This window comes from Seriola aureovittata, chromosome 9 (assembly GCF_021018895.1).
Source record: "Seriola aureovittata isolate HTS-2021-v1 ecotype China chromosome 9, ASM2101889v1, whole genome shotgun sequence".
Classification (NCBI taxonomy): Eukaryota; Metazoa; Chordata; class Actinopteri; order Carangiformes; family Carangidae; genus Seriola; species Seriola aureovittata.
The window spans coordinates 17105364-17131175 of NC_079372.1; the positions used below are offsets into that span (position 1 = coordinate 17105364).

The 25812-nt window shown below is 36.3% G+C and overlaps 1 protein-coding gene across 4 annotated transcripts in view; it reads right to left on the reverse strand.

Annotated features, from left to right (window-relative positions):
- tns2a (tensin 2a) overlaps nt 1-25812 on the reverse strand; it is a 65295-nt gene that overhangs the window by 4162 nt on the left and 35321 nt on the right. For all 4 annotated transcript variants that reach the window (XM_056384014.1, XM_056384016.1, XM_056384013.1 and 1 more), the window contains exons 12-23: nt 24600-24712; nt 23527-23587; nt 23065-23140; nt 22579-22708; nt 21074-21139; nt 20777-20893; nt 18619-20202; nt 18220-18385; nt 16414-17573; nt 16191-16322; nt 571-666; nt 335-412 (exon numbers count right to left, since the gene is read on the reverse strand). In XM_056384014.1, the coding sequence (XP_056239989.1) occupies nt 335-412; nt 571-666; nt 16191-16322; nt 16414-17573; nt 18220-18385; nt 18619-20202; nt 20777-20893; nt 21074-21139; nt 22579-22708; nt 23065-23140; nt 23527-23587; nt 24600-24712 (3779 nt within the window). The remainder of the gene's footprint in view (nt 1-334; nt 413-570; nt 667-16190; nt 16323-16413; nt 17574-18219; nt 18386-18618; nt 20203-20776; nt 20894-21073; nt 21140-22578; nt 22709-23064; nt 23141-23526; nt 23588-24599; nt 24713-25812) is intronic.

The following is a 25812-nucleotide window of genomic DNA, read 5'->3' on the forward strand; positions in this document are numbered from 1 at the left end:
TTATGACAATAGTTTAGTTATTTTTTGGGTGGGTATTTTTGCCTTTATTCTGATTCAGGACCACAGGCCAGACTCCAACCTTTCACTGCGGTTAGAACTAAGCCTAAAAGATACATGCTCTATGAGGTGAGCCACATCAGTTTAAGTACTTTTTTAACCAAAAATACTGAACACTATGTAGTAACAGCCTCTCAATTCTGAGGATCCTCTGCTTTTATTTGTCTGACTGTAAATTGGATATTTTGGGATTTTGGACAGAAATGTATCACAAAATTAATCAATAATAAAAATAGTCATTAGTCGCAGCCCTTTTCCAAAAGTAAACGGTACCAACCTTTTTCTGGGATCTTCAGAGTGCAGGGCAAAGAAATGGGTGTGATGGAGTGTTGGTAGACCAATGCTGACAGACTCCCTGCGGATAACAGATAACAGTAAAAATTCCTTACATTCCCGAACACTAACAAGATGTGTACAAACATAATTCTCTCTCCTCTAGGTAACCCGTTTGTGGTACTTTAATTATTAATTTTTTTCCTTGAAACAGTCATAAACTCCAACCCTAAAACTTACCAAAGTAGGGCTCATTCTGACATCCTTTAATCTTGACTCCTCGAGGGCCCGTTTCTATCAGGAAGTGTCTGACCAGCTGCTCCAGAGGGTCACTCACTGTAACAGCAGAGATTTACCGTCATCAAGTTGCAAATATCATTGTCTACCAAGGACAAAGCAACTGCTGAATAAGTGAAATGCCACACAAAATAACTTGAATGCAAGGGCGTAGGTTTGCATATGGACAGTAGAGACATGTCCCTACAGATATTTTGGGAGGATAAAATTGTCCCTACCAATATTTGAGTGAACTCGTTCACACTATGTTTGGAGTGAAGTCATATTAGATCATTCGTATATGCCCTCCAAGAGGCTACGTCTCCAAGACAACCACTTTAGGCATGCTAGCATTTGACTGACTGAAAGGAAATTGGTGAACTGAAGGGTCACGTTATGTGAGAATATCACAGTGGTACCTAATAATGTTATTTAACCATGTTAGCTAGCGTTAAATAGAAAGGTAACCCTGGCTTAAGTCTTCTGTAGTCTAGCATTAAGGTTGCTAGCAGGAGTTTTTATACCTCACTATACAATGTTTTAGGCCTTACTGTACAAGACCTTCTTTGATATTTTTATGACATACTCTACTATGACGTTTTTTGACATTTTTGTGCCTTAATATACTATGACGTTTTTATGTCATACTATACTATGATGTTGTTTGACTTTTTTATGCCATACTATGACGCTTTTTGACTGTTCTATGCCTTACTATACTATGACTTTTTTTGACGTTTTTATATCTTACCATATTGTGACTTTTTTTGACACATTTATGCCTTGCTATATATGAAGTTTTATGCCTTATTATGTTATGACGTTTTTTGACGTTTTTATGCCATACTATACTTTGACGTTTTTATGCCTTACTATACTATGACGTTTTTTGACGTTTTTATACCTTACTATATTGTGACTTTTTTGACACATTTATGCCTTACTATATTATGACGTTTTTATGCCATACTATACTATGACGTTTTTGCAGTTGTTACACCTTACTATATTATCACTTTTTTTTGACACTTTTATGCCATACTTATACTATGGCGTTTTTTGACGTTTTTATGCCATACTATATTATGAAATTTTTTGACGTTTTTATACCTTACTATACTATGACTTTTTTTGATACTTTTAGGCCATACTATAATATTACGTTTTTTTGGTGTTTTTATGCCATACTATACTATGACTTTTTTGACACTTTTATGCCTCACTATACTATGACGTTTTTTGATTTTTTATGCCTAACTATACTATGACGTTTTATCCAATACTATACTATGATGTTTTTTTACGTTTTTATGCCTTACTATGTTATGACGTTTTTTGACGTCTTTATGCCATACTATTCTATGACGTTTTTTGACGTTTTTATACCTTACTATAAATATGACTTTTTTTGACAATTTTATTCCTTGGTTTACTATGACTTTTTTGACACTTTTATGCCTTACTATACCATGACGTTTTATGACGTTTTTATGCCATACTATACTATGACGTTTGTTTACTTTTTTATGCCTTACTATACTATGACTTTTTTTGATACTTTTAGGCCATACTATACTATTACGTAATTTGGTGTTTTTATGCCTTACTATACTATGACTTTTTTTGTCAATTTTATTCCTTAATATACTATGACTTGTTTGGACACTTTTATGCCTTACTATAGTATTACGTTTTATGCTATAGTATAATATGACGTTTTTTTACATTTTTATGCCATACTATACTATGACGTTTTTTGACGTTTTTATGCCTCACTATACTATGACGTTTTTTTTTACATTTTTATTCCTTGCAATACTATGACGTTTTATCCAATACTATACTATGACGTTTTTTGAAGTTTTTATGCCATACTATTCTATGACGTTTTTTGACTTTTTATGCCTTACTATACTATGACTTTTTTGACACTTTTATGCCTTACTATAGTATTACGTTTTATGTCATACTATAGTATGACATTTTTTGAAGTTTTTATGCCATACTATACTATGACGTTTTTTGACATTTTTATTCCTTACAATACTATGACGTTTCATCCAATACTATACTATGACGTTTTTATGCCTTACTATATTATGATGTTACTATGACGTTTCTTGACGTTTTATCCTATACTATAATATGACGTTTTTTGATGTGTTTATGCCTTACTATGCTATTGATTTTTTTTTTACACTTATATGCCTTACTATACTATGAATTTTTATGCCATAGTATACTGTGACATTTTGTGATGCTATTATGTCCTACTTTACTATGACCTTTATTGATGTTTTTATGCCTTATTATGGTATGGGTGATCTGTGGTGTAGTCGTTAGTGCTATTGCCTTGCAATAACAAAGTCATCGGTTCGAATCCTGAGTGAGGGGCCATTTTATGTGGAAATAGTATGTTCACTATGTTTCTTCGTGGGTTCTCCCAGGCTACTTCCAGCTTGACATTTTAATGCTTTATTATACTATAACGTTTCATCCCTAATGCCGTTTTTTGAAAATTTTTTTATCTCTTACTATACTATGACGTTTTTGACGCGTTTATGTCTCACTATACTATGATATTTTTACACGTTTTTCTGCCTGGAAAGGTGTGGGGGATTTTGTGGCGTAATGGTTAGGGCTGCTGCCTTGCAATCACAAGGTCGCTGGTTCAAATCCTACCATCCTATTCTACGATGTTCTTTGATATTTTTATGCCATACTATACTATGACGTTTTTTGACGTTTTTATGACTTACTATAGTATGACGTTTTATGCTATACTATGATGTTTTTTGACGTTTTCATGCCATACTATACTATGACTTTTTTGACACTTTTATGCCTTACTATAGTATTACGTTTTATGTCATACTATAGTATGACATTTTTTGAAGTTTTTATGCCATACTATACTATGACGTTTTTTGACAATTTTATGCCTCACTATACTATGACGTTTTTTGACTTTTTATGCCTAACTATACTATGACGTTTTATCCAATACTATACTATGATGTTTTTTGACGTTTTTATGCCTTACTATATTATGGCGTTTTTTGACGTTTTTATACCTTACTATAATATGACTTTTTTGACACATTTATGCCTTACTATAGTATGACGTTTTATGCTATAGTATAATATGACGTTTTTTTTACGTTTTTATGCCATACTATACTATGACGTTTTTTGACGTTTTTATGCCTCACTATACTATGACGTTTTTTTCTGACATTTTTATTCCTTACAATACTATGACGTTTCATCCAATACTATACTATGACGTTTTTATGCCTTACTATGTTATGATGTTACTATGACGTTTCTTGACGTTTTATCCTATACTATAATATGACCTTTATTGATGTTTTTATGCCTTTCTATGGTATGGGTGATCTCTGGTGTAGTGGTTAGTGCTATTGCCTTGCAATAACAAAGTCATCGGTTCGAATCCTGAGTGAGGGGCCATTTTATGTGGAAATAGTATGTTCACTATGTTTCTTCGTGGGTTCTCCCAGGCTACTTCCAGCTTGACATTTTAATGCTTTATTATACTTTAACGTTTCATCCCTAATGCCGTTTTTTGAAATTCTTTTTATCTCTTACTATACTATGACATTTTTGACGCGTTTATGTCTCACTATACTATGATTATGGGGTGGGTGATTTTGTGGCGTAATGGTTAGGGCTGCTGCCTTGCAATCACAAGGTCACTGGTTCGAATCCTACCATCCTATTCTACGATGTTCTTTGATATTTTTATGCCATACTATACTATGGCGTTTTTTGACGTTTTTATGACTTACTATATTATGACGTTTTTTGACGTTTTTATGCCTAACTATACCATGACGTTTTATTCAATACTATACTTTGACGTTTTGATGACTTACTATACTTTGACGTTTTTTGACGTTTTTATGCCATACTATACTATGACGTTTTTTGACGTTTTATACCTTACTATATTGTGACTTTTTTGACACATTTATGCCTTACTATATTATGACGTTTTTATACCATACTATACTGTGACGTTTTTTGACGTTTTTATGCCATACTATACTATGACGTTTTTATGCCATACTATACTATGACGTTTTTTGGTGTTGTTATGCCTTACTATACTATGACTTTTTTTTTTACAATTTTATTCCTTAGTATACTATGATGTTTTTTTGACAATTTTATTCCTTAGTATACTATGACTTTTTTTGACACTTTTATGCCTTACTATAGTATGACGTTTTATGCTATACTATGACATTTTTTGAAGTTTTAATGCCATACTGTACTATGGAGTTTTTTTACGTTTTTATGCCATACTATACTATGACTTTTTTGACACTTTTATGCCTTACTATAGTATTACGTTTTATGCTGTAGTATAATATGACGTTTTTTGACGTTTTTATGACCTACTATATTATGACGTTTTTTGACGTTTTCAAGCCATACTATACTATGACGTTTTTTCACAATTTTATGCCTTATACTATGACGTTTTTTCACTTTTTATGCCGAACTATACTATGACGTTTTATCCAATACTGTACTATGACTTTTTTTTTATGTTTTTATGCCTAATTATACTATGACGTTTTATCCAATACTATACTATGATGTTTTTTGACGTTTTTATGCCATACTATACTATGACGTTTTTTGGTGTTTTTATGCCTTACTATACTATGACTTTTTTTGACAATTTTATTCCTTACTATAAAATGACTATTTTGACACATTTATGCCTTACTATATTATGACGTTTTTTGACGTTTTTATGACTTACTATATTATGACGTTTTTTGACGTTTTCATGCCATACTATACTATGACGTTTTGTGGTGTTTGTATGCCTTACTATACTACGACTTTTTTTTTTACTTTTTATGCCTAACTTTACTATGACGTTTTATTCAATACTATACTTTGACGTTTTGATGACTTACGATACTTTCACGTTTTTTGATGTTTTTATGCCTTACTATACTATGACTTTTTTTGACTTTTTATGCCTAACTATAATATGATGTTTTATCCAATACTATACTTTGACGTTTTTTGACGTTTTTATGCCATACTATACTATGACGTTTTTTGGTGTTTTTATGCCTTACTATACTATGACTTTTTTTGACAATTTTATTCCTTAGTATACTATGATTTTTTTTTGACAATTTTATGCTTTACTATACTATGACTTTTTTTGATACTTTTAGGCCATACTATACTATTACGTTATTATGTGTTTTTATGCCTTACTATACTATGACGTTTCATCCAATACTGTACTATGACTTTTTTTTGACGTTTTTATGCCTAACTATACTATGACGTTTTATCCAATACTATACTATGACGTTTTTTGACGTTTTTATACCTTACTATAATATGACTTTTTTGACACATTTATGCCTTACTATAGTATGATATTTTATGCTATAGTATAATATGACGTTTTTTTTGACGTGTTTATGTCTCACTATAATATGATGTTTTTACACGTTTTTCTGCCAGAAATGGTGTGAGTGATTTCGTGGCGTAATGGTTAGGGCTGCTGCCTTGCAATCACAAGGTCACTGGTTTGAATCCTACCATCCTATTCTATGATGTTTTTTGACGTTTTTATGCCTTACTATACTATGAAGTCTTTATGCCATGCTATACTATGATGTTTTTTGACCTTTTTATGCCATGCTATACTATGATGTTTTTTGACCTTTTTATGCCATGCTATACTATGACGTTTTTTGATGTTTTTATGCCTTACTATAGTATGACATTTTCTACCATACCATACTATGACGTTTTTATGCCTTACTATACTATGATTTTTTTTGATACTTTTAGGCCATACTATACTATTACGTTTTTTGGTGTTTTTATGCCATACTATACTATGACGTTTTATCCAATACTATACTATGTTGTTTTTTGACGTATTTATGTCTTACTATATTATGACATTTTTTGACGTTTTTATACCTTACTATACTATTAATTTTGTTGGTGTTTTTATGCCATACTATACTATGACTATTTTTGACACTTTTATGCCTTACTATACTATGACGTTTTATTCCATACTATACTATGATGTTTTTTGACGTTTTTATGCCTTACTATACTATGACTTTTTTTGACAATTTTATTCCTGAGTATAATATGACTTTTGTTGACACTTTTATGCCTTACTATAGTATGACATTTTATGCTATACTATGACATTTTTTGAAGTTTTTATGCCATACTATACTATGGCGTTTTATCCAATACTATACTATGACATTTTTTGCCGTTTTCATGCCTTACTATGCTACAACATTTTCATCCCATACTATACTATGACGTTTTTTGATACTTTTAGGCCATACAATACTATGACGTTTTTCTGATGTTTTCATCCTTTGATATAATATGACTTTTTTTGACACTTTTATCTCTTACTATAGGATGACGTTTTATGCTATACTATGACGTTTTTCTGACGTTTTATCCAATACTATACTATGGCGTTTTTTGACGTTTTTACACCTTACTATACTATGATGTTTTTTTTATACGTTTTTATGCCTTACTATATTATGGCGTTTTTTGACGTTTTTATACCTTACTATAATATGACTTTTTTGACACATTTATGCCTTACTATAGTATGACGTTTTATGCTATAGTATAATATGACGTTTTTTTTACGTTTTTATGCCATACTATACTATGACGTTTTTTGACATTTTTATGCCTCACTATACTATGACGTTTTTTTCTGACATTTTTATTCCTTACAATACTATGACGTTTCATCCAATACTATACTATGACGTTTTTATGCCTTACTATATTATGATGTTACTATGACGTTTCTTGACGTTTTATCCTATACTATAATATGACGTTTTTTGATGTTTTTATGCCTTACTATGGTATGGATGATCTCTGGTGTAATGGTTAGTGCTATTGCCTTGCAATAACAAAGTCATCGGTTCGAATCCTGAGTGAGGGGCCATTTTATGTGGAAATAGTATGTTCACTATGTTTCTTCGTGGGTTCTCCCAGGCTACTTCCAGCTTGACATTTTAATGCTTTATTATACTTTAACGTTACATCCCTAATGCCGTTTTTTGAAATTTTTTTTATCTCTTACTATACTATGACATTTTTGACGCGTTTATGTCTCACTATACTATGATATTTTTACATGTTTTTCTGCCTGAAACAGTGTGAGTGATTTTGTGGCGTAATGGTTAGGGCTGCTGCCTTGCAATCACAAGGTCACTGGTTCGAATCCTACCATCCTATTCTACGATGTTCTTTGATATTTTTATGCCATACTATACTATGACGTTTATGACGTTTTTATGACTTACTATATTATGACGTTTTTTGACGTTTTTATGCCTAACTATACCATGACGTTTTATTCAATACTATACTTTGACGTTTTGATGACTTACTATACTTTGACGTTTTTTGACGTTTTTATGCCATACCATACTATGACGTTTTTGACGTTTTTATACCTTACTATATTGTGACTTTTTTGACACATTTATGCCTTACTATATTATGACGTTTTTATACCATACTATACTGTGACGTTTTTTGACGTTTTTATGCCATACTATACTATGACGTTTTTATGTCATACTATACTATGACGTTTTTTGGTGTTGTTATGCCTTACTATACTATGACTTTTTTTTTACAATTTTATTCCTTAGTATACTATGATGTTTTTTTGACAATTTTATTCCTTAGTATACTATGACTTTTTTTGACACTTTTATGCCTTACTATAGTATGACGTTTTATGCTATACTATGACATTTTTTGAAGTTTTAATGCCATACTGTACTTTGATGTTTTTTGACTTTTTATGCCTAACCATACTATGATGTTTTATCCAATACTATACTATGACGTTTTTTGACGTTTTTATGCCATACTATACTATGACTTTTTTGACACTTTTATGCCTTACTATAGTATTACGTTTTATGCTGTAGTATAATATGACGTTTTTTGACGTTTTTATGACTTACTATATTATGACGTTTTTTGACGTTTTCAAGCCATACTATACTATGACGTTTTTTCACAATTTTATGCCTCATACTTTGACGTTTTTTCACTTTTTATTCCTAACTATACTATGACGTTTTATCCAATACTGTACTATGACTTTTGTTTGATGTTTTTATGCCTAATTATACTATGACGTTTTATCCAATACTATACTGTGACGTTTTTTGACGTTTTTATGCCATACTATACTATGACGTTTTTTGGTGTTTTTATGCCTTACTATACTATGACTTTTTTTGACAATTTTATTCCTAACTATAAAATGACTTTTTTGACACATTTATGCCTTACTATATTATGACGTTTTTTGACGTTTTTTTATGACTTACTATATTATGACGTTTTTTGACGTTTTCATGCCATACTATACTATGACGTTTTGTGGTGTTTGTATGCCTTACTATACTACGACTTTTTTTTTTACTTTTTATGCCTAACTTTACTATGACGTTTTATTCAATACTATACTTTGACGTTTTGATGACTTACGATACTTTCACGTTTTTTGATGTTTTTATGCCTTACTATACTATGACTTTTTTTGACTTTTTATGCCTAACTATACTATGATGTTTTATCCAATACTATACTTTGACGTTTTTTGACAATTTTATGCTTTACTATACTATGACTTTTTTTGATACTTTTAGGCCATACTATACTATTACGTTATTTTGTGTTTTTATGCCTTACTATACTATGACGTTTCATCCAATACTGTACTATGACTTTTTTTTGACGTGTTTATGTCTCACTATACTATGATGTTTTTACACGTTTTTCTGCCAGAAATGGTGTGAGTGATTTCGTGGCGTAATGGTTAGGGCTGCTGCTTTGCAATCACAAGGTCACTGGTTTAAATCCTACCACCCTATTCTATGATGTTTTTTGACGTTTTTATGCCTTACTATACTATGAAGTCTTTATGCCATGCTATACTATGATGTTTTTTGACCTTTTTATGCCATGCTATACTATGACGTTTTTTGATGTTTTTATGCCTTACTATAGTATGACATTTTCTACCATACCATACTTGACGTTTTTATGCCTTACTATACTATGATTTTTTTTTGATACTTTTAGGCCATACTATACTATTACGTTTTTTGGTGTTTTTATGCCATACTATACTATGACGTTTTATCCAATACTATACTATGTTGTTTTTTGACGTATTTATGTCTTACTATATTATGACATTTTTTGACGTTTTTATACCTTACTATACTATTAATTTTGTTGGGTGTTTTTATGCCATACTATACTATGACTTTTTTTGACACTTTTATGCCTTACTATACTATGACGTTTTATTCCATACTATACTATGATGTTTTTTGACGTTTTTATGCCTTACTATACTATGACTTTTTTTGACAATTTTATTCCTGAGTATAATATGACTTTTGTTGACACTTTTATGCCTTACTATAGTATGACATTTTATGCTATACTATGACATTTTTTGAAGTTTTTATGCCATACTATACTATGGCGTTTTTTGACTTTTTATGCCTAACTATACTATGACGTTTTATCCAATACTATACTATGATGTTTTTTGACGTTTTTATGCCTTACTATACTATGACTTTTTTTGATACTTTTAGGCAATACTATACTATTACGTTATCTTGTGTTTTTATGCCTTACTATACTATGACTTTTTTTTGACACTTTTATGCCTTACTATACTATGACGTTTTAATCCATACTATACTATGACATTTTTTGCCGTTTTCATGCCTTACTATGCTGCAAAGTTTTCATGCCATACTATACTATGACGTTTTTTGATACTTTTAGGCCATACAATACTATGACGTTTTTCTGATGTTTTCATCCTTTGATATACTATAACTTTTTTTGACACTTTTATGCCTTACTATAGTATGACGTTTTATGCTATACTATGATGTTTTTCTGACGTTTTATCCAATGCTATACTATGGCGTTTTTTTTATACGTTTTTATGCCTTACTATACTATAACATTTTATCCATTACTATACTATGATGTTTTTTGACGTTTTTATGCCTTACTATACTATGACTTTTTTGATACTTTTAGGCAATACTATACTATTACGTTATCTTGTGTTTTTATGCCTTACTATACTATGACTTTTTTTTGACAATTTTATGCCTTACTATAATATTAATTTTTTTGACACTTTTATGCCTTACTATAGTATGACGTTTTATGCCATACTATACTATGACATTTTTTGACACTTTTATGCCTTACTATAGTATGACGTTTTATCCAATACTATACTATGACTTTTTTTGACGTTTTTATGCTTAACTGTACTATAACGTTTTATCCAATGCTATACTATGATGTTTTTTGACGTTTTTATACCTTACTATAGTATGACTTTTTTGACACATTTATGCCTTACTATAGTATGGCGTTTCATGCTATAGTATAATATGATGTTTTTTTACGTTTTTATGCCTTACTATATTATGATGTTTTTTGACGATATTATACCATACTATACTATGACTTTTTTTTTACACTTTTATGCTTTACTATACTATGATGTTTCATGACTTTTTTATGCCATATTATACTATGACGTTTTTAACCATGACATTTTTTTTTTTTTACATTTTTATGCCTTACTATACTATGACGTTTTTTGCCGTTTTTATGCCTTACTATGCTACAACGTTTTTATGCCATACTATAATATGACTTTTTTGACGCTTTTATGCCTTACTATAGTATGATATTTTATGCCATATTATACTATGACGTTCTATGCTATAGTATAATATGACGTTTTTTTTTATGCGTTTATGTCTCACTAAACTATGATGTTTTTACACGTTTTTCTGCCAGAAATGGTGTGTGATTTCGTGGCGTAATGATTAGGGCTGCTGCCTTGCAATCACAAGGTCATTGGTTTGAACCCTACCATCCTATTCTATGATGTTTTTTGACGTTTTTATGCCTTACTATACTATGAAGTCTTTATGCCATGCTATACTATGATGTTTTTTGACCTTTTTATGCCATGCTATACTATGACATTTAATGACGATTTTATACCTTATTAAACTATGACTTTTTTGGCATTTTTATGCCCTACTATAGTATGACATTTTCTACCATACCATACTATGACGTTTTTATGCTTTACTATACTATGATTTTTTTTTATACTTTTAGGCCATACTATACTATTACGTTTTTTGGTGTTTTTAAACTTATTAAACTATGACTTTTTTGGCATTTTTATGCCTTCTACCATACCATACTATGACGTTTTTATGCCTTACTATACTATGATTTTTTTTTATACTTTTAGGCCATACTATACTATGATGTTTTTTGACGTTTTTATGCCATACTATACTATTACGTTTTTTGGTGTTTTTATGCCATACTATACTATACTATACTATGATGTTTTTTGACATGGCATACTAAGCATGGCATAAAGACTTCATAGTATAGTAAGGCATAAAAACGTCAAAGAACATCGTAGAATAGGATGGTAGGATTCAAACCGAAAACGAAATCACTCACACCATTTCTGGCAAAAAACGTGTAAAAACGTCATAGTATAGTGAGACATAAACGCGTCAAAAAAAACGTCATATTATACTATAGCATAGAACGTCATAGTATAATATGGCATAAAATATCATACTATAGTAAGGCATAAAAACTTCAAAAAACGTCATAGTATAGTATGGCATAAAAACGTTGTAGCATAGTAAGGCATAAAAACGGCAAAAAACGTCATAGTATAGTATTGGATAAAACGTCATAGTATAGTAAGGCATAAAAACATTGTTAAATAGGATGGTAGGATTCAAACCAGTGACCTTGTGATTGCGAGGCAGCAGCCCTAACCATTACGCCACGAAATCACCCTATACTATGATGTTTTTTGACGTTTTTATGCCTAACTATACTATGACTTTTTTTGACAATTTTATTCCATACTATACTATGACGTTTTTTGCAGTTTTTATGCCTTACAATGCTACGTTTTTATGCCATACTATAGTATGACGTTTTTTGACGTTTTTATGCCATATTATACTATGACTTTTTTTTTTAACATTTTTATGCCTTACTATACTATAACGTTTTATCCAATACGATACTATGATTTTTTTTGACGTTTTTATGCTTAACTGTACAATGACTTTTATCCAATGCTATACTATGATGTTTTTTGACCTTTTTATGCCTAACTATACTATGACGTTTTATCCAATACTATACTATGATGTTTTTTTACGTTTTTATGCTTAACTGTACTATGACTTTTATCCAATGCTATACTATGATGTTTTTTGACCTTTTTATGCCTAACTATACTATGACGTTTTATCCAATACTATAGTATGATGTTTTTTGACGTTTTTATACCTTACTATAATATGATATTTTATGCCATATTATACTATGACGTTTTATGCTATAGTATAATATGACGTTTTTTTTGACGCGTTTATGTCTCACTACACTATGATGTTTTTACACGTTTTTCTGCCAGAAAAATGGTGTGGGTGATTTCGTGGCGTAATGGTTAGGGCTGCTGCCTCGCAATCACAAGGTCACTGGTTTGAATCCTACCATCCTATTCTACGATGTTTTTATGCCTTACTATACTATGACGTTTTATTCCATACTATGACGTTTTCTGCCGTTTTTCTGCCTTACTATGCTACAATGTTTTTATGCCATATTATACTATGACTCTTTTGACACTTTTATGCCTAACTATACTATGATGTTTTATCCAATACTATACTATGATGTTTTTTTACGTTTTTACACCTTACTATACTATGACTTTTTTTTTTAATTTTTATGCCTTACTATACTATAACGTTTTATCCAATACTATACTATGATGTTTTTTGACGTTTTTATGCCTTACTATATTATGACATTTTTTGACGTTTTTATACCTCACTATACTATTACTTATTTTGGTGTTTTTATGCCATACAAAATATGACTTTTTTTGACACTTTTATGCCTTACTATACTATGACGTTTTATTCCATACTATACTATGATGTTTTTTGACGTTTTTATGCCTAACTATACTATGACTTTTTTTGATACTTTTAGGCCATACTATACTATTACGTTATTTTGTGTTTTTATGCCTTACTATACTATGACTTTTTTTGACAATTTTATTCCATACTATACTATGACGTTTTTTGCAGTTTTTATGCCTTACAATGCTACGTTTTTATGCCATACTATACTATGACGTTTTTTGCCGTTTTTATGACATATTATACTATGACTTTTTTGACACTTTTATGCCTTACTATAGTATGATGTTTTATGCCATACTATACTATGACATTTTATGCTATAGTATAATATAACGTTTTTTTTACGTTTTTATACCATACTATACTATGATGTTTTTACACGTTTTTCTGCCAGAAATGGTGTGGGTGAATTTCGTGGTGTAATGGTTAGGGCTGCTGTTTTGCAATCACAAGGTCACTGGTTTGAATCCTACCATCCTATTCTACGATTTTTGAAGTTTTTATGCCTTACTATACTATGAAGTCTTTATGCCATACTATAGTATGACATTTTTTGAATTTTTTATGCCATACTATACTATGACGTTTTTTAATATTTTTTTTTGCCTTACTATACTATGACTTTTTTTGACACTTTTATGCCTTACTATACTATGACGTTTTATGCCATACTATACTATGACGTTTTATGCTACAGTATAATATGACGTTTTTTTTACGTTTTTATGCCAAACTATACTATGACGTTTTTTGACTTTTTTATGCCTAACTATACTATGACGTTTCTTGACGTTTTATTCTATACTATAATATGACGTTTTTTGATGTTTTCACTCCTTACTATACTATTGATTTTTTTTCTACACTTATATGCCTTACTATACTATGAATATTTATGCCATAGTATACTGTGACATTTTGTGATGCCATTATGGCCTACTTTACTATGACCTTTATTGATATTTTTATGCCTTACTATTGTATGTGTGATCTGTGGTGTAGTGGTTAGTGCTATTGCCTTGCAATAACAAAGTCATCGGTTCGAATCATGAGTGAGGGCCATTTTGTGTGGAAATAGCACGTTCCCTATGTTTCTTCGTGGGTTCTCCCAAGCTATGTGGGTGATTTCATGGTGTAATGGTTAGAGCTGTTGCCTTGCAATCACAAGGTCATTGGTTCAAATCATTCCATTCCGTGCTGTAACATTTTTTATTCCTTACTATACTATGATGTTTTTTTACCTTTTTATGCCGTACCATACTATGACGTTTTATTCCATACTATACTATGACATTTTGTGATGCTTTTATGTCTCATAATATTATGACCTATTTTCATGTTTTTATGCCATACTAAATGAAGTATGGGTGATTTCATGGTGTAATGGTTAGGGCTATTGCCTTGCAATAACAAGGTCATTGGTTTGAATCCTAAGCCATGGGCCCTTTTGTGTGGAAATAGCATGTTCCCTATGTTTCTTCGTGGGTTCTTCCAGCTTGACATTTTAATGCCTTATTATACTATAACGTTTCACCCCTAATGACGTTTTTTGAATTTTTTTTATCTCTTACTATACTATGACATTATTTGACTTGTTTATGTCTTACTATACTATGACCTTTTCACACGTTTTTCTGCCTCATATGGTATGGGTGGTTTTGTGGTGTATATACTAGTAGTTATATATTATGACCTTTTCACGTTTTTATGGTGCATATATCAGTAGTTATATATTATGACCTTTTTCACATTTTTATGCCCCACTACAGTACGGTTGATTTCATGGTGTAATGGTTAAGGCTGATGCCTTGCAATGACAAGGTCATTGGTTTGAATCCTGGGCCATGGGGCCCTTTTATGTGGAAATAGCATGTTCTCTATGTTTCTTTGTGGGTTCTTCCCAGCTACTTCCAGCTTGACATTTTAATGCCTTATTATACTATAACGTTTCATCCCTTATGACGTTTTTTGGATTTTTTTTTTCTTTTTTTATCTCTTATTGTACTATGACGTTTTTTTGACACTTTTATACCTTACTATACGATGATTTATTCATGGGCTGGCTTGGTTGACAGTGGTTAGAACAGTTTTCTCACAGTGAGAAGGTTCTGGGTTCGAACCCTGGCCTGTACATATATTTAATTCATGGAAATTCACATGTACATATATGTAATATATGGAATTTCACCTGTGTACATATATTACGTTTGTGTACAGGCATTCATGAATTTAAATTCAGATCTTATATGTTAATAAACTGATTGGTTGACAACATTAAAAAGCCAGTCTCTTTGTTTTGGAGGGTTGGCGGGATTTTTGCGTCCATACAGATGTTGAGACCAAACTTACGCCCTTGCTTGAATGGTTGAATTGTGCTACTGTTGCTGAACACAAAGAGGAAAAATGTGACAATGAGATATTCTTCATGACATGAAAAATACATTTTACCCTTGCTGCTGTGGTTGTTGACATTAGGAGGAGGTGTTGCCACCTTCAGGGCCAAGCCATATGCCCCCTGGAAAGAGTTACTGTCCCTGATCAGGAAGGTACCTGGCTCTCTCTCCTTCAGAGCTGTGATGGCTGCACCGAGCACAAACAAGATATTAGGAAATTCTATATTCAGCAATTTCAATAAAACAAGATAGCGTAGCGAACTTTTTCTTAAAGTTACCTTGCTCTCTGGAGATGCCAGGCTTGTACCAGAACCTTGAACTATCCTGGACAAACTTCACACTGACCCTGTTTCCATTCTCAGGCTCTGCAGAGGCCACTCCTTCATTCTGGCCTGTAGGGGGTGCAATTTCCCCCACAGTGGGGGAGAAGGTGACGTGGTGCTGATGTTGGGTGGTGCTGGCAGTGGAGGGAGGCACTTGGCCCACAGCTGGCCTCAGAGTCCCCACTCCTTCGGTGGGTGAACTCGGCTGGGCGGGCAGGTGGCGCTTTTCCGGCAGAGGCGGTTGGGGGTGAGGGAGGGGGATGGAGATGGTGGAGTAGTTGGAGTGGGAGGACGGGTGAAGCTGAGGAGTGTGAGCGGAGTAGCAGTGCCTCTTGTTAGTGTCCAGAGCAGCACTGTGCTCCATGGCTGGGTAGTGGTGATGCAGGGGTCCGTGCTGCTGAATGTGGTTCGGGTGTTGGGGGTCAGACCCACTCAACATCAACTTCCTACCCAGGGTGGCAAAGCCAGGAACTGGGGTATCAGAGACAGGGGAGCCCTCCATGCTGCTGGAGGCAGGCTGGGAGGATGATGATGAAGCTATGGTGGGGGATGCAGGGGCTTGGGTGTTGGAGGTGTTGGTGCATTTTGGGGATTCAGGGTGAGTTTCCCTAGTTGGATAGGATCCGTTGACCTCTGCTTGGATCGGTCCTGTGGTTTGGGCCTGGGTCTGACTCTGAGGCTGGGACATCGCCTGTGCCACAGTGGACGGCAGAGCAGCAGCCTCTGAGGGATGGGGGGTCTGGATAGTGAGAGGGCTAGGTTGGGGGTGTATATCTGGTGCAGTTGAAGCATGGATAGGGGAAGAAGGAGCCTGGCAGCCTGGCAACGAAGAAGCCGAGGGCATATCTGGGCGACAGTGCTGCTGGTGGGGAGCTGCAAGGGATGGGTCTGATGGTGCAGTGCAGTGGTTGTGGGGTTCTGTTTGTACAGGTGTGGTTGTGTTTGACTGCGTGTCTTTGGTAGATGACGGCTCTGTGCTGCTTTTTTGGCTCTCCGGGGATTCCTGGACGATATTATCAGCTTGATAGTGTCTGTCCTGTGGCTGGGACGCCTCGTAGTCACTGCTGATGATGTCTGTGGTCCGGATCTCATACTCCCTCCCTCCTGGACTGGGGCTTAAATGGATAAATATGAGTATTACTGTCACAGATCTAGAGAAATGTTTCTAAAATTTCTACTCTAACCTCCTGAATCTTTTTAGTCATCAACTGATTGGTATTCTTAAGGGTCCCATATTGTATAAAGTGAGATATCCATGTCTTTTTTTGATTATAAAGCAGGTCTAGGTTCTATATTAATACTGTGAAAGTATCAAAGCCTCAGTCCACAGAGAAACACACACAGCCTGTATTCAGAAACTGAGCCTTAAAACGAGCCGTCAGGACTGTGACTTTGTGATGTCACAACAAAGCAATCACAGCTCTCAGGCATGCACCAAGCCCTGCCCACCTGGACCCACCATCTAACCTTGCAGGATTTGGTTTCTCTGAATGTTTACCTGAAATCTGCTATATTTCTATTTGACCAGTCAGAAAACAGTCAGCCAGTCAGAAGAGAGGCTCAGAACCTCTTTTCTGATTGGCTCACCGATCTATTGTTACTAGAGTTCCAGAGAGAAGCCTGAGAGAGGAGATCTAAATATATCAAATACATCTTCTTATGGATATCAAAACTTCATATAAAAAACAGACACCCTGACAGCGAGGAGAAACTCTTGCTGACAAAGCTCTCTGGCCTAGTGAAGTAGTAAAGCTGGAATACCTTTCCTGCGTGCGAAGAGGGCTGCTGGTGTGGACAGGAGTGGACGGTCCAGACATATCAGACGGCGTGGAGCATGCGGCGTGACCGTCTCTGTGGACTCTCTTAAAGGATCCGTGGGTAATGTGTTCCCTCCAGCCCACACTTTCACCAGAACTGCGAAGGCCATCTGAGAAAGGGGAAGGAACAATGGATTTCATTTACGACCGTTAACATCCATGAACTCAGAATCAGTTGAGGTTGGTGACTGGCGAGCCAATTTGTGAGTAATGTGTAAGGCATCTCTCTAGTTAAGCACAAATTATTAGTGGATGATGTTGTTGATTATAGATAATTTATCCACTCCTGTTTCCCGTTACAAGAAAACACATTTCTCAATGTTTATTTTTTAACGTGACTCACCAGTGTGTGAGTCAGAGCCGTATGACTGCTGTGAGTCTTGAAGGTGGTGGTGGTGGTTGTGGTTATGCTCTGCTGGCCCATTGCTATGGCTGCAGGGCCCCATCATGGAGGAAGCAGGAGGCAGCGGTGACGTGGACTCAGACTGGTAGCCTGAGGCGTAGCCCCTGCTTTCAGATGGCGAGGGCTGGTAAGGCGAGCAGGGGCACACTTGGCGGGGTGTTTGGTAACCGCTGCTGCTGCTGCTGTACTTCAGATCCAGGTGAGAATGAGCATGAGACCTCGACGCCTCTGGATAAGCTGGGTGACCCGATGGCAAGGGATCAAACGTAAAGGCTGGGAGATCGTGACCCTGTGGGCCATAGGAGGCTACGGTGGCTCTCCTGTGCCAGTATTCAGCCTCTCTGTCCCTCTCCCACTGCAGCTCAGCCTCCCTGTCTCGCTCCCAGTGGATGGACAGCTCTCTGCCTCGCCTCAGCCCAGGATCCCTCTCCCACTGGAGCTCTGACCCTCTAGGTAACTCTGTCTCCCTGGCTCTCCTAAGCCCCACCTCCCTTTGCTGAAGCTCCGCCTCTCTGTCCCAGTGGAAGCTGTCCCCCCGGTCCAGCCTCAGGCCGTGATAGGCCGCCGAGTCTTCCCTCCTGATAGTGCAGTCTCTGCAAGGGCAGCCTGGGGGCGGCAGACCATCCATTAGCATTATATCATGGTAGGTAGGGCTGGTGGAGGGTTTGGGGTGGTGTGCATGGGGATGGGCATGGTGGTGGCTGTGAGGTGGAGGAGGGTGGTGGTAGGGGCCGTAGTCGTCTTCTCGACAGCAGATGCGACTCGGGGCAGAGAGAGGGTGGTGATGTGGGGGGTTGTGAGAGTGAGGGGTGAGGTCCGGTGATGGGTATGGGCAGATATGTCGAGATGAGGGAACCTCTGAGCAGGAGCGGTGCAGGTAGTGCGGTGGGCCACTCTGGCGGTCCCACACCAAATCTGGAGGTGGAAGGGACTGGTGGGAGTGGGGACTGTAGTGTTGGCACAGATCCATGTGTGATGGAGGAGCAGCTGGGTTGGGGCTGGCAGAAGGCGTTGCCCCGTGGTGCCCGTTGGTGCCGGGAGCCCGATCGAGGCAGTACCCATTAGGCATGAGGAGCGTGCGGTCACAGCCAGGCTCGGCACAGCGCTGGGACCGGTAACCGTCACGGCAGGAACACGACCGACTGAGCCTCAGCGTCCCGGTTCGCTCCGAGGGCAATGAATCCCCGTCATCCAAGATGGCGGTCTCTCGCTCTCCATCTCGGTTCCCCTCTATGCCTCCAAGAAGACGTTCGAGCTCCTCTCTTTCCTGTCTGGTTGGAGGCGGTGGACGAATGGGCTCCTCCTGGCGGTCAGCGTGGACAGATGATTGGCTCAAATGGATGGAATGGCCTGAGAGCGCGGAGTCAGAACCTTGAGCAGTGAGGTGATCGGGCCTATCTTCAGAAAGGCCCACCCCTGGGCTGCTGCCATTAGTTGAGGTGAGAGAACCTGAGCCAGGCCCTCGGCGCTTCTTTATCTGAGCGTAGAGACTGCCATCTAGAGGACCTCTGGTGTGGGCAATGTCTGAGACAAAAAAGAAAAGAAACCGGATCAGCTCTCAGTACTCTTGAGATATGCATAGAGACAATTTTGAGCCTGTTGAATTTTATTCAACAGATATTGTTCTTGGTTGTCCTTTAATTTTCTACTTGATATCTAGACTGTCTGATATGAAATGGCAAAGACCAAGTATGGGTGAAGTCATTTGTAATTTTCCACAATTAACATTGATCCACAAGAAGATATATTTGTGATTTTAAGAACCAAAAACCACCTCAGTGTAGTTTTACATCTCCTTTCTCAGGCTTCTCTCTGGATCTCTAGTAACAACAGGTCTGTGAGCCAATCAGAAGAGAGGCTCGCTGACCTGTTGTTACAGTTCCAGAAGTCCTGACGGCTGGTTTTAAGGCTCAGTTTCTGAATACAGGCTGTGTGCATTTCTCTGTGGACTGAGCGCTTTGATACTTTCGCAGTATTAATATAGAAGCAAGACCTGCTTTAAATTCAAAACAGGCAGGGAAATCTCACTTTATTGAATATGGGACCTTCAAAATCAAGCTGAAAAAGGATTGGTTGGATTGGACAGTTGGTGTTTTACCCTCCAGACTGTCCTGGTAACGCTGGTTGAAGTTCTCATAGGAATCCCAGCGAACCACTGGGTCAGCAGTGTTGTAGTCGACCGTGACAGCCGGATCGTTCTTCTGGTACTCACGACCTGAGGAAAGATGCATTTCATTTGCATTCATCTGCATTTATTTCCTTCCTTACCTAAGACTATTTTTTATTTGTGAAGAAACTTTTAGAATCAATTTGTCTTTTACTCATTTGACAAATACAAACTCAACTTACAAAGTGGAAAACGTAAGAAGAAGAATTTTAAGTAGAGTGAACCAACCTTTGATCTTCTCAGGTCCAGAGGAGAAGACGAACTCTACGGTGGCATCAGACGGAAAACGCTCATCTTGGGGAGAAGGAGAGGAAAAAAATGCTTAATAAAACACAGAGGGAATAATAATAATAATAATTTCCTACTGTTAAAACGTACTTATGGAAGTTTATCTACATTATAGCCTATAAATATAAATGTAATCTCCACATGAGATCCAGGTTTATGAAAGCATACCAGTGCTCCAGTGATATGGGGAAACCCCAGAAAGGAATCAAACTGTGTTGCTGCGCCAATATATCAAATATACTAATCCCTTCCACAGATGTTTTATAAGTTCTTTGAATCAACAATAGTGTGTTTATGCACATTTCTAATGCTTCATTTAGTATAATGGAATCACGACCACAGACACAACCTCCTTTGCTTCACAGGCGTGCTTCTCAGCTGCACACGTGCTGTCATTTTAGGGAAAGGGAAACCGAGGAGGAAATGAAGTAATGAGCATATTCATTATGGACTTAAGGAATACACCAGAGCTCACCGGGCCTCTTTTACTCTCTCTGAGGGATAGTTAGAGACACTCGCTCCGGCATACAGTACAACTCATTTTCAGGATACTTGCTTCCAGAGAACTGTTATTATGTCCAGGTTGGGGATTATGCTGCTATTATTTAGGGATTTATTCAGCCACGGTATTATTATGAAGCCAAACCACTGTGAATACATTCCCACAATGCCAATTTAAAGAGCAGCCATTATATCCATTAGTATATCCACTCCACAAGTAACAAACTGTGTCCAAATGACAGTTTAAAAGTGTCCAAAAATGCAAAATAAGGCTAAGTCCACTCTGACCTTTAGGGGAGCAATAAACAGTCATTTGTTTAATTTAAAGTGAGACAATGTAAAAAAGTAACCCAGTCTTTTGCAGCTGAAGCTTTGGTCTGGTCTGGTTTGAGCAGCAGCTAACTTTAGTTAGATTTACACAGATATTACTGACATTACTGGGTCAGCTGACCTCATGACTCCTCTCTACATGTGATGGTGTTACACTATGTTTTAGCATTTACTGCACTGATAAACTAACATGTTTGCAAACAGCTGCTTATTTACACATCCAGCAGATGTGGGGTAAGATTTGCCCCCTGGGGACAAATAAAGTTTCTTCAATTGAATTGAATTGTGGTTTTGGTCTCTATATTGACAGTCGCTACATGCTCCACTCTGTTCACACGCTAGTTGTTAACTTTGTCTGTCTGCTGTTTGGTGCTTAGCTGGTAGTGTACTTTGGGTTTTTACAGTTTTTACTTGGGAAACAGCTACCGGCCGACTCACTACCAATGCACAGTAGTTACAAGATTAAAAACAGTGTGTTTTCTCTTGCTTAAGTTGCCCTCTCTCCAACAAACTCAAATAAATCCTGTTTCAACCATCCTCTCAACCACTTGGCAAACATCCTGTGGGATCCTTTAATCTCTGATCGGCTGTTTCTACAACCTAAATAAACTCACCAGTACAAGCTTCATCCAGCTCCCCTTTGCCAAACCAGAGCTGGGATCCGTGGATGGTGCACGTGTGGAACTGCAGCCTGAACACAGTGTCTCTGTCTGCACTCTGGGCTCGCCTGTGGTAGCATTTGACCTGCAGAGGGCAGCAGAGAGGTGAGAAGAGCTGCAGGTCAAACTGTCAAACTGTATGTGGGATAATGAGAGGTTGGAACTGTAAATTTAAGGCTTTGAGTTCGCTTCCACTTTTGAAATGACTGACTGCACAAAACAGACAAATTATGATCCCTTGTTAACAAAGTGACAAAACATTTTTCTTCCATACCAAAATTTCTATTTCAGAGATGAGACATGGCAGCTCAACCAAATTTTGCAGAACTACTTTGTGAAGTTTTTCTTTGTTTTTGATGTTTATGGAAGTTAAAGTTATTAAACCACGATCGGGACCCCACCCGAGTCAGGGTTTTGTCATTTCCTTCCCATATGACTCACCATGATGTCACCTTTAAGCAGCAGCGCCGGTTCGATGGTCACACACAGCCGCCTTCCTCCGGTGCCTTGAAGGTCACTGCAGACGACACAGAGTACACAAACAAGCCTGTTAGATAACTAAAAACACACAAAGAACGCAGGCAGATACAGTATGTCACCAAACATGAACAGACCAAACAAACAAATAAACAAACCAGATCATGTTTTCTTGAGAATCGCCATATTCACATTTATGAACTTGGAGAGGCCTTGAAGTAAACAATGAAGCTGGGTGACATAAGTTAAAAGCTGGTCTGAAGAAGAGAAACGTCATTTGTTTGATTTTTATTCAATACTGTCTCTTGAATTAACCTGAGACGATGCTGAAACCTCAGCTCATGAAAGAAAACACAGCTGAGCCAACAAGTACGTCCTGGCTTATCTGTGCTATCACTTGGCCATATGACAGCAAGACAGACTCACTATATGCCTGAAGTGTACACCAACTGCATGGCCTGGTAGATCTTCAAGAAGGGGTAGTAACCTGAGGAGAGAGAGAGAGACGAGGGAGAAATTAACTTTACCAACATGGAGATAGAGGAATGTGCTGACTACCACCACCCCCCCACTCCCCACCCCACCCCCACTCCTGGACTTGATCATCTGATTAAAGATAAACAGAAGAGTGTGTGTGGGAGAAGGAAGGTGAATGTGGCCGTCTATTAGAGCTGCAGTCAGTAATGTGGCTGTGAGTCAGGAGGGAAGCCTGTCAGAGCGCCACGCCAAGACAAACATCACATCACATATACATTTTTATCTGCATACACAGGCACAGTCAGGCGACGGACATCTCAATTCCGTCAACTTCATCTATGTTTGCCTCACTTACGTCTTAAAATGAAAAAGAAATCGTGTTTTTGGTAAAAAAAAATAATGATGACGTCATTTTCTGATGACAGCGCCACAGCTGGATCATATGATGACACACGCACGTGATGCACATGAGCCATTTCTACTGGCAGCAGGGCTTTTTTTTATCTATTTATTTATTATTTGCATCTGGATATTTTGCATGTAAACTTATTATCTGATAATCAGGTTATGAGTAGAATATCTCATCATTTGCAGAAAAAATACAGTATAGCACCCTAAATGTTTTCAGTAAAGTGGAGATTATGTAAATATATCTCATGTTAAAATACGGTTTCAATAGGGATTTGTATCATCAAAAGACTTCAAGATATAGGTGCAAAGCTTGAAATGGCAGGTCATAAAAAGAAAAATATGTGTTTCATGGTTCATTTGTTGATTAGATTTATACTTACTGTGACACAAATCCAATATTTGTAATCTACTTATCAACAAATAAAATTCCAAAGTTGCTATTTTGTGCACATGAAAATGTCAAAGCAGCCTGATCAACTGCAGTGTGAGAAGCGAGGAACAATCAAATAAGGGAAGTGGGATGTATCCATATAGATAAACGCATTAGGAACGAACAGATATACGTTTTGTGTTTTGGTGATTTGTCTCAAAAGACTAACACACACACACACCTCCTTCACCCTGGAAGTTAGGGAGTGATGGGATGAGAACTTGGTGGAGGAAGAGAGGGCTGCTGTTCATCTTGATCGCCCCGGACAGAAGGCCCCCGAAGTAATAGATATACCTGAGAGACAGAGGGAGAGAGAGTGAGAGAGATCTTTATGATATAAAATAAGAGAGATAAAAATGGAGAATAAAAATAACAGATGTAGGCTGAGGTTATGAACGAACGTTTTTAAAAGAGAGAAGAAAAATGCAAACATGCCCGGGACAGACAGCCAGCAACAAAGGAGAAAGAGAGGCAGCAAAAAAATGTTCTGGAGCTGAGTCTAAATATTTCACTTTTCCTAAAACTATCTGTCCATCGGGTTAGGAAATATTTCTTGTGTCTGTCACACTTGAAGTTGATTCAGGAAAGTTCTTGAGTCAGTTGTCATTTTCTTGACACTAGTTTTCTGCCTTTAACCTCAGGGTGAGATTACTGTTGGGACCTAAATGTTAAAGTGAGTCTGAAATTTCCATTAGTATAAATATTTTTTTTTTTTATATTTGAAAGAGCAATCAAAAAAATCTGTAATTTGGGGAAATACACCTTGCTTTCTTGTAGAGTAATAATTTCTGTATGTTAAATATGAAGCTAAAGCCAGCAGGTGGCTAGCTTAGCTTAGCATCAAGATTGGAAACGGAGAAACACCTTGCATGGCTCTGTCCGAAGTGAACATAATCCACCTCTAAAGTTTAGTAAATTATATATTATAGCTTGTTTGTTTAATACGTATATATACAAAAGGTGTACAAACAAACAAAAGTAGTGATTATAGATGAGAAGATCCACACCACTCTCATGTCTGTCTCTAAACTTGAAGCCAGAGCCAGCAATGAGTTTAATATAGCATTAATTGAGATGCATAAAGATGAAGAAACATTTAACTCTTGGCAAGAGAGTGAATCCATTTACAAAAATGTCAAACTATTCCTTTTACTATTGTCTTTGATAATTTAACTGTCTTCTGTAGCATTCATGCTGGTCTATGTCAAAGGGGTATTTTTGAAAGTGTAATATAAAGATGATGGAAAAGCATAAGGTTACAGTTAAGTAGCCCACTCTGTCATTTTAACATTGCATTTATAATTTAGTCTTTTTGTTCCACAAGTCTTTTTCACAGAAGATCTTTTGACTTGTCATTTTAGGAAAAAACATTGACAATGGCTCTATTCTATTCA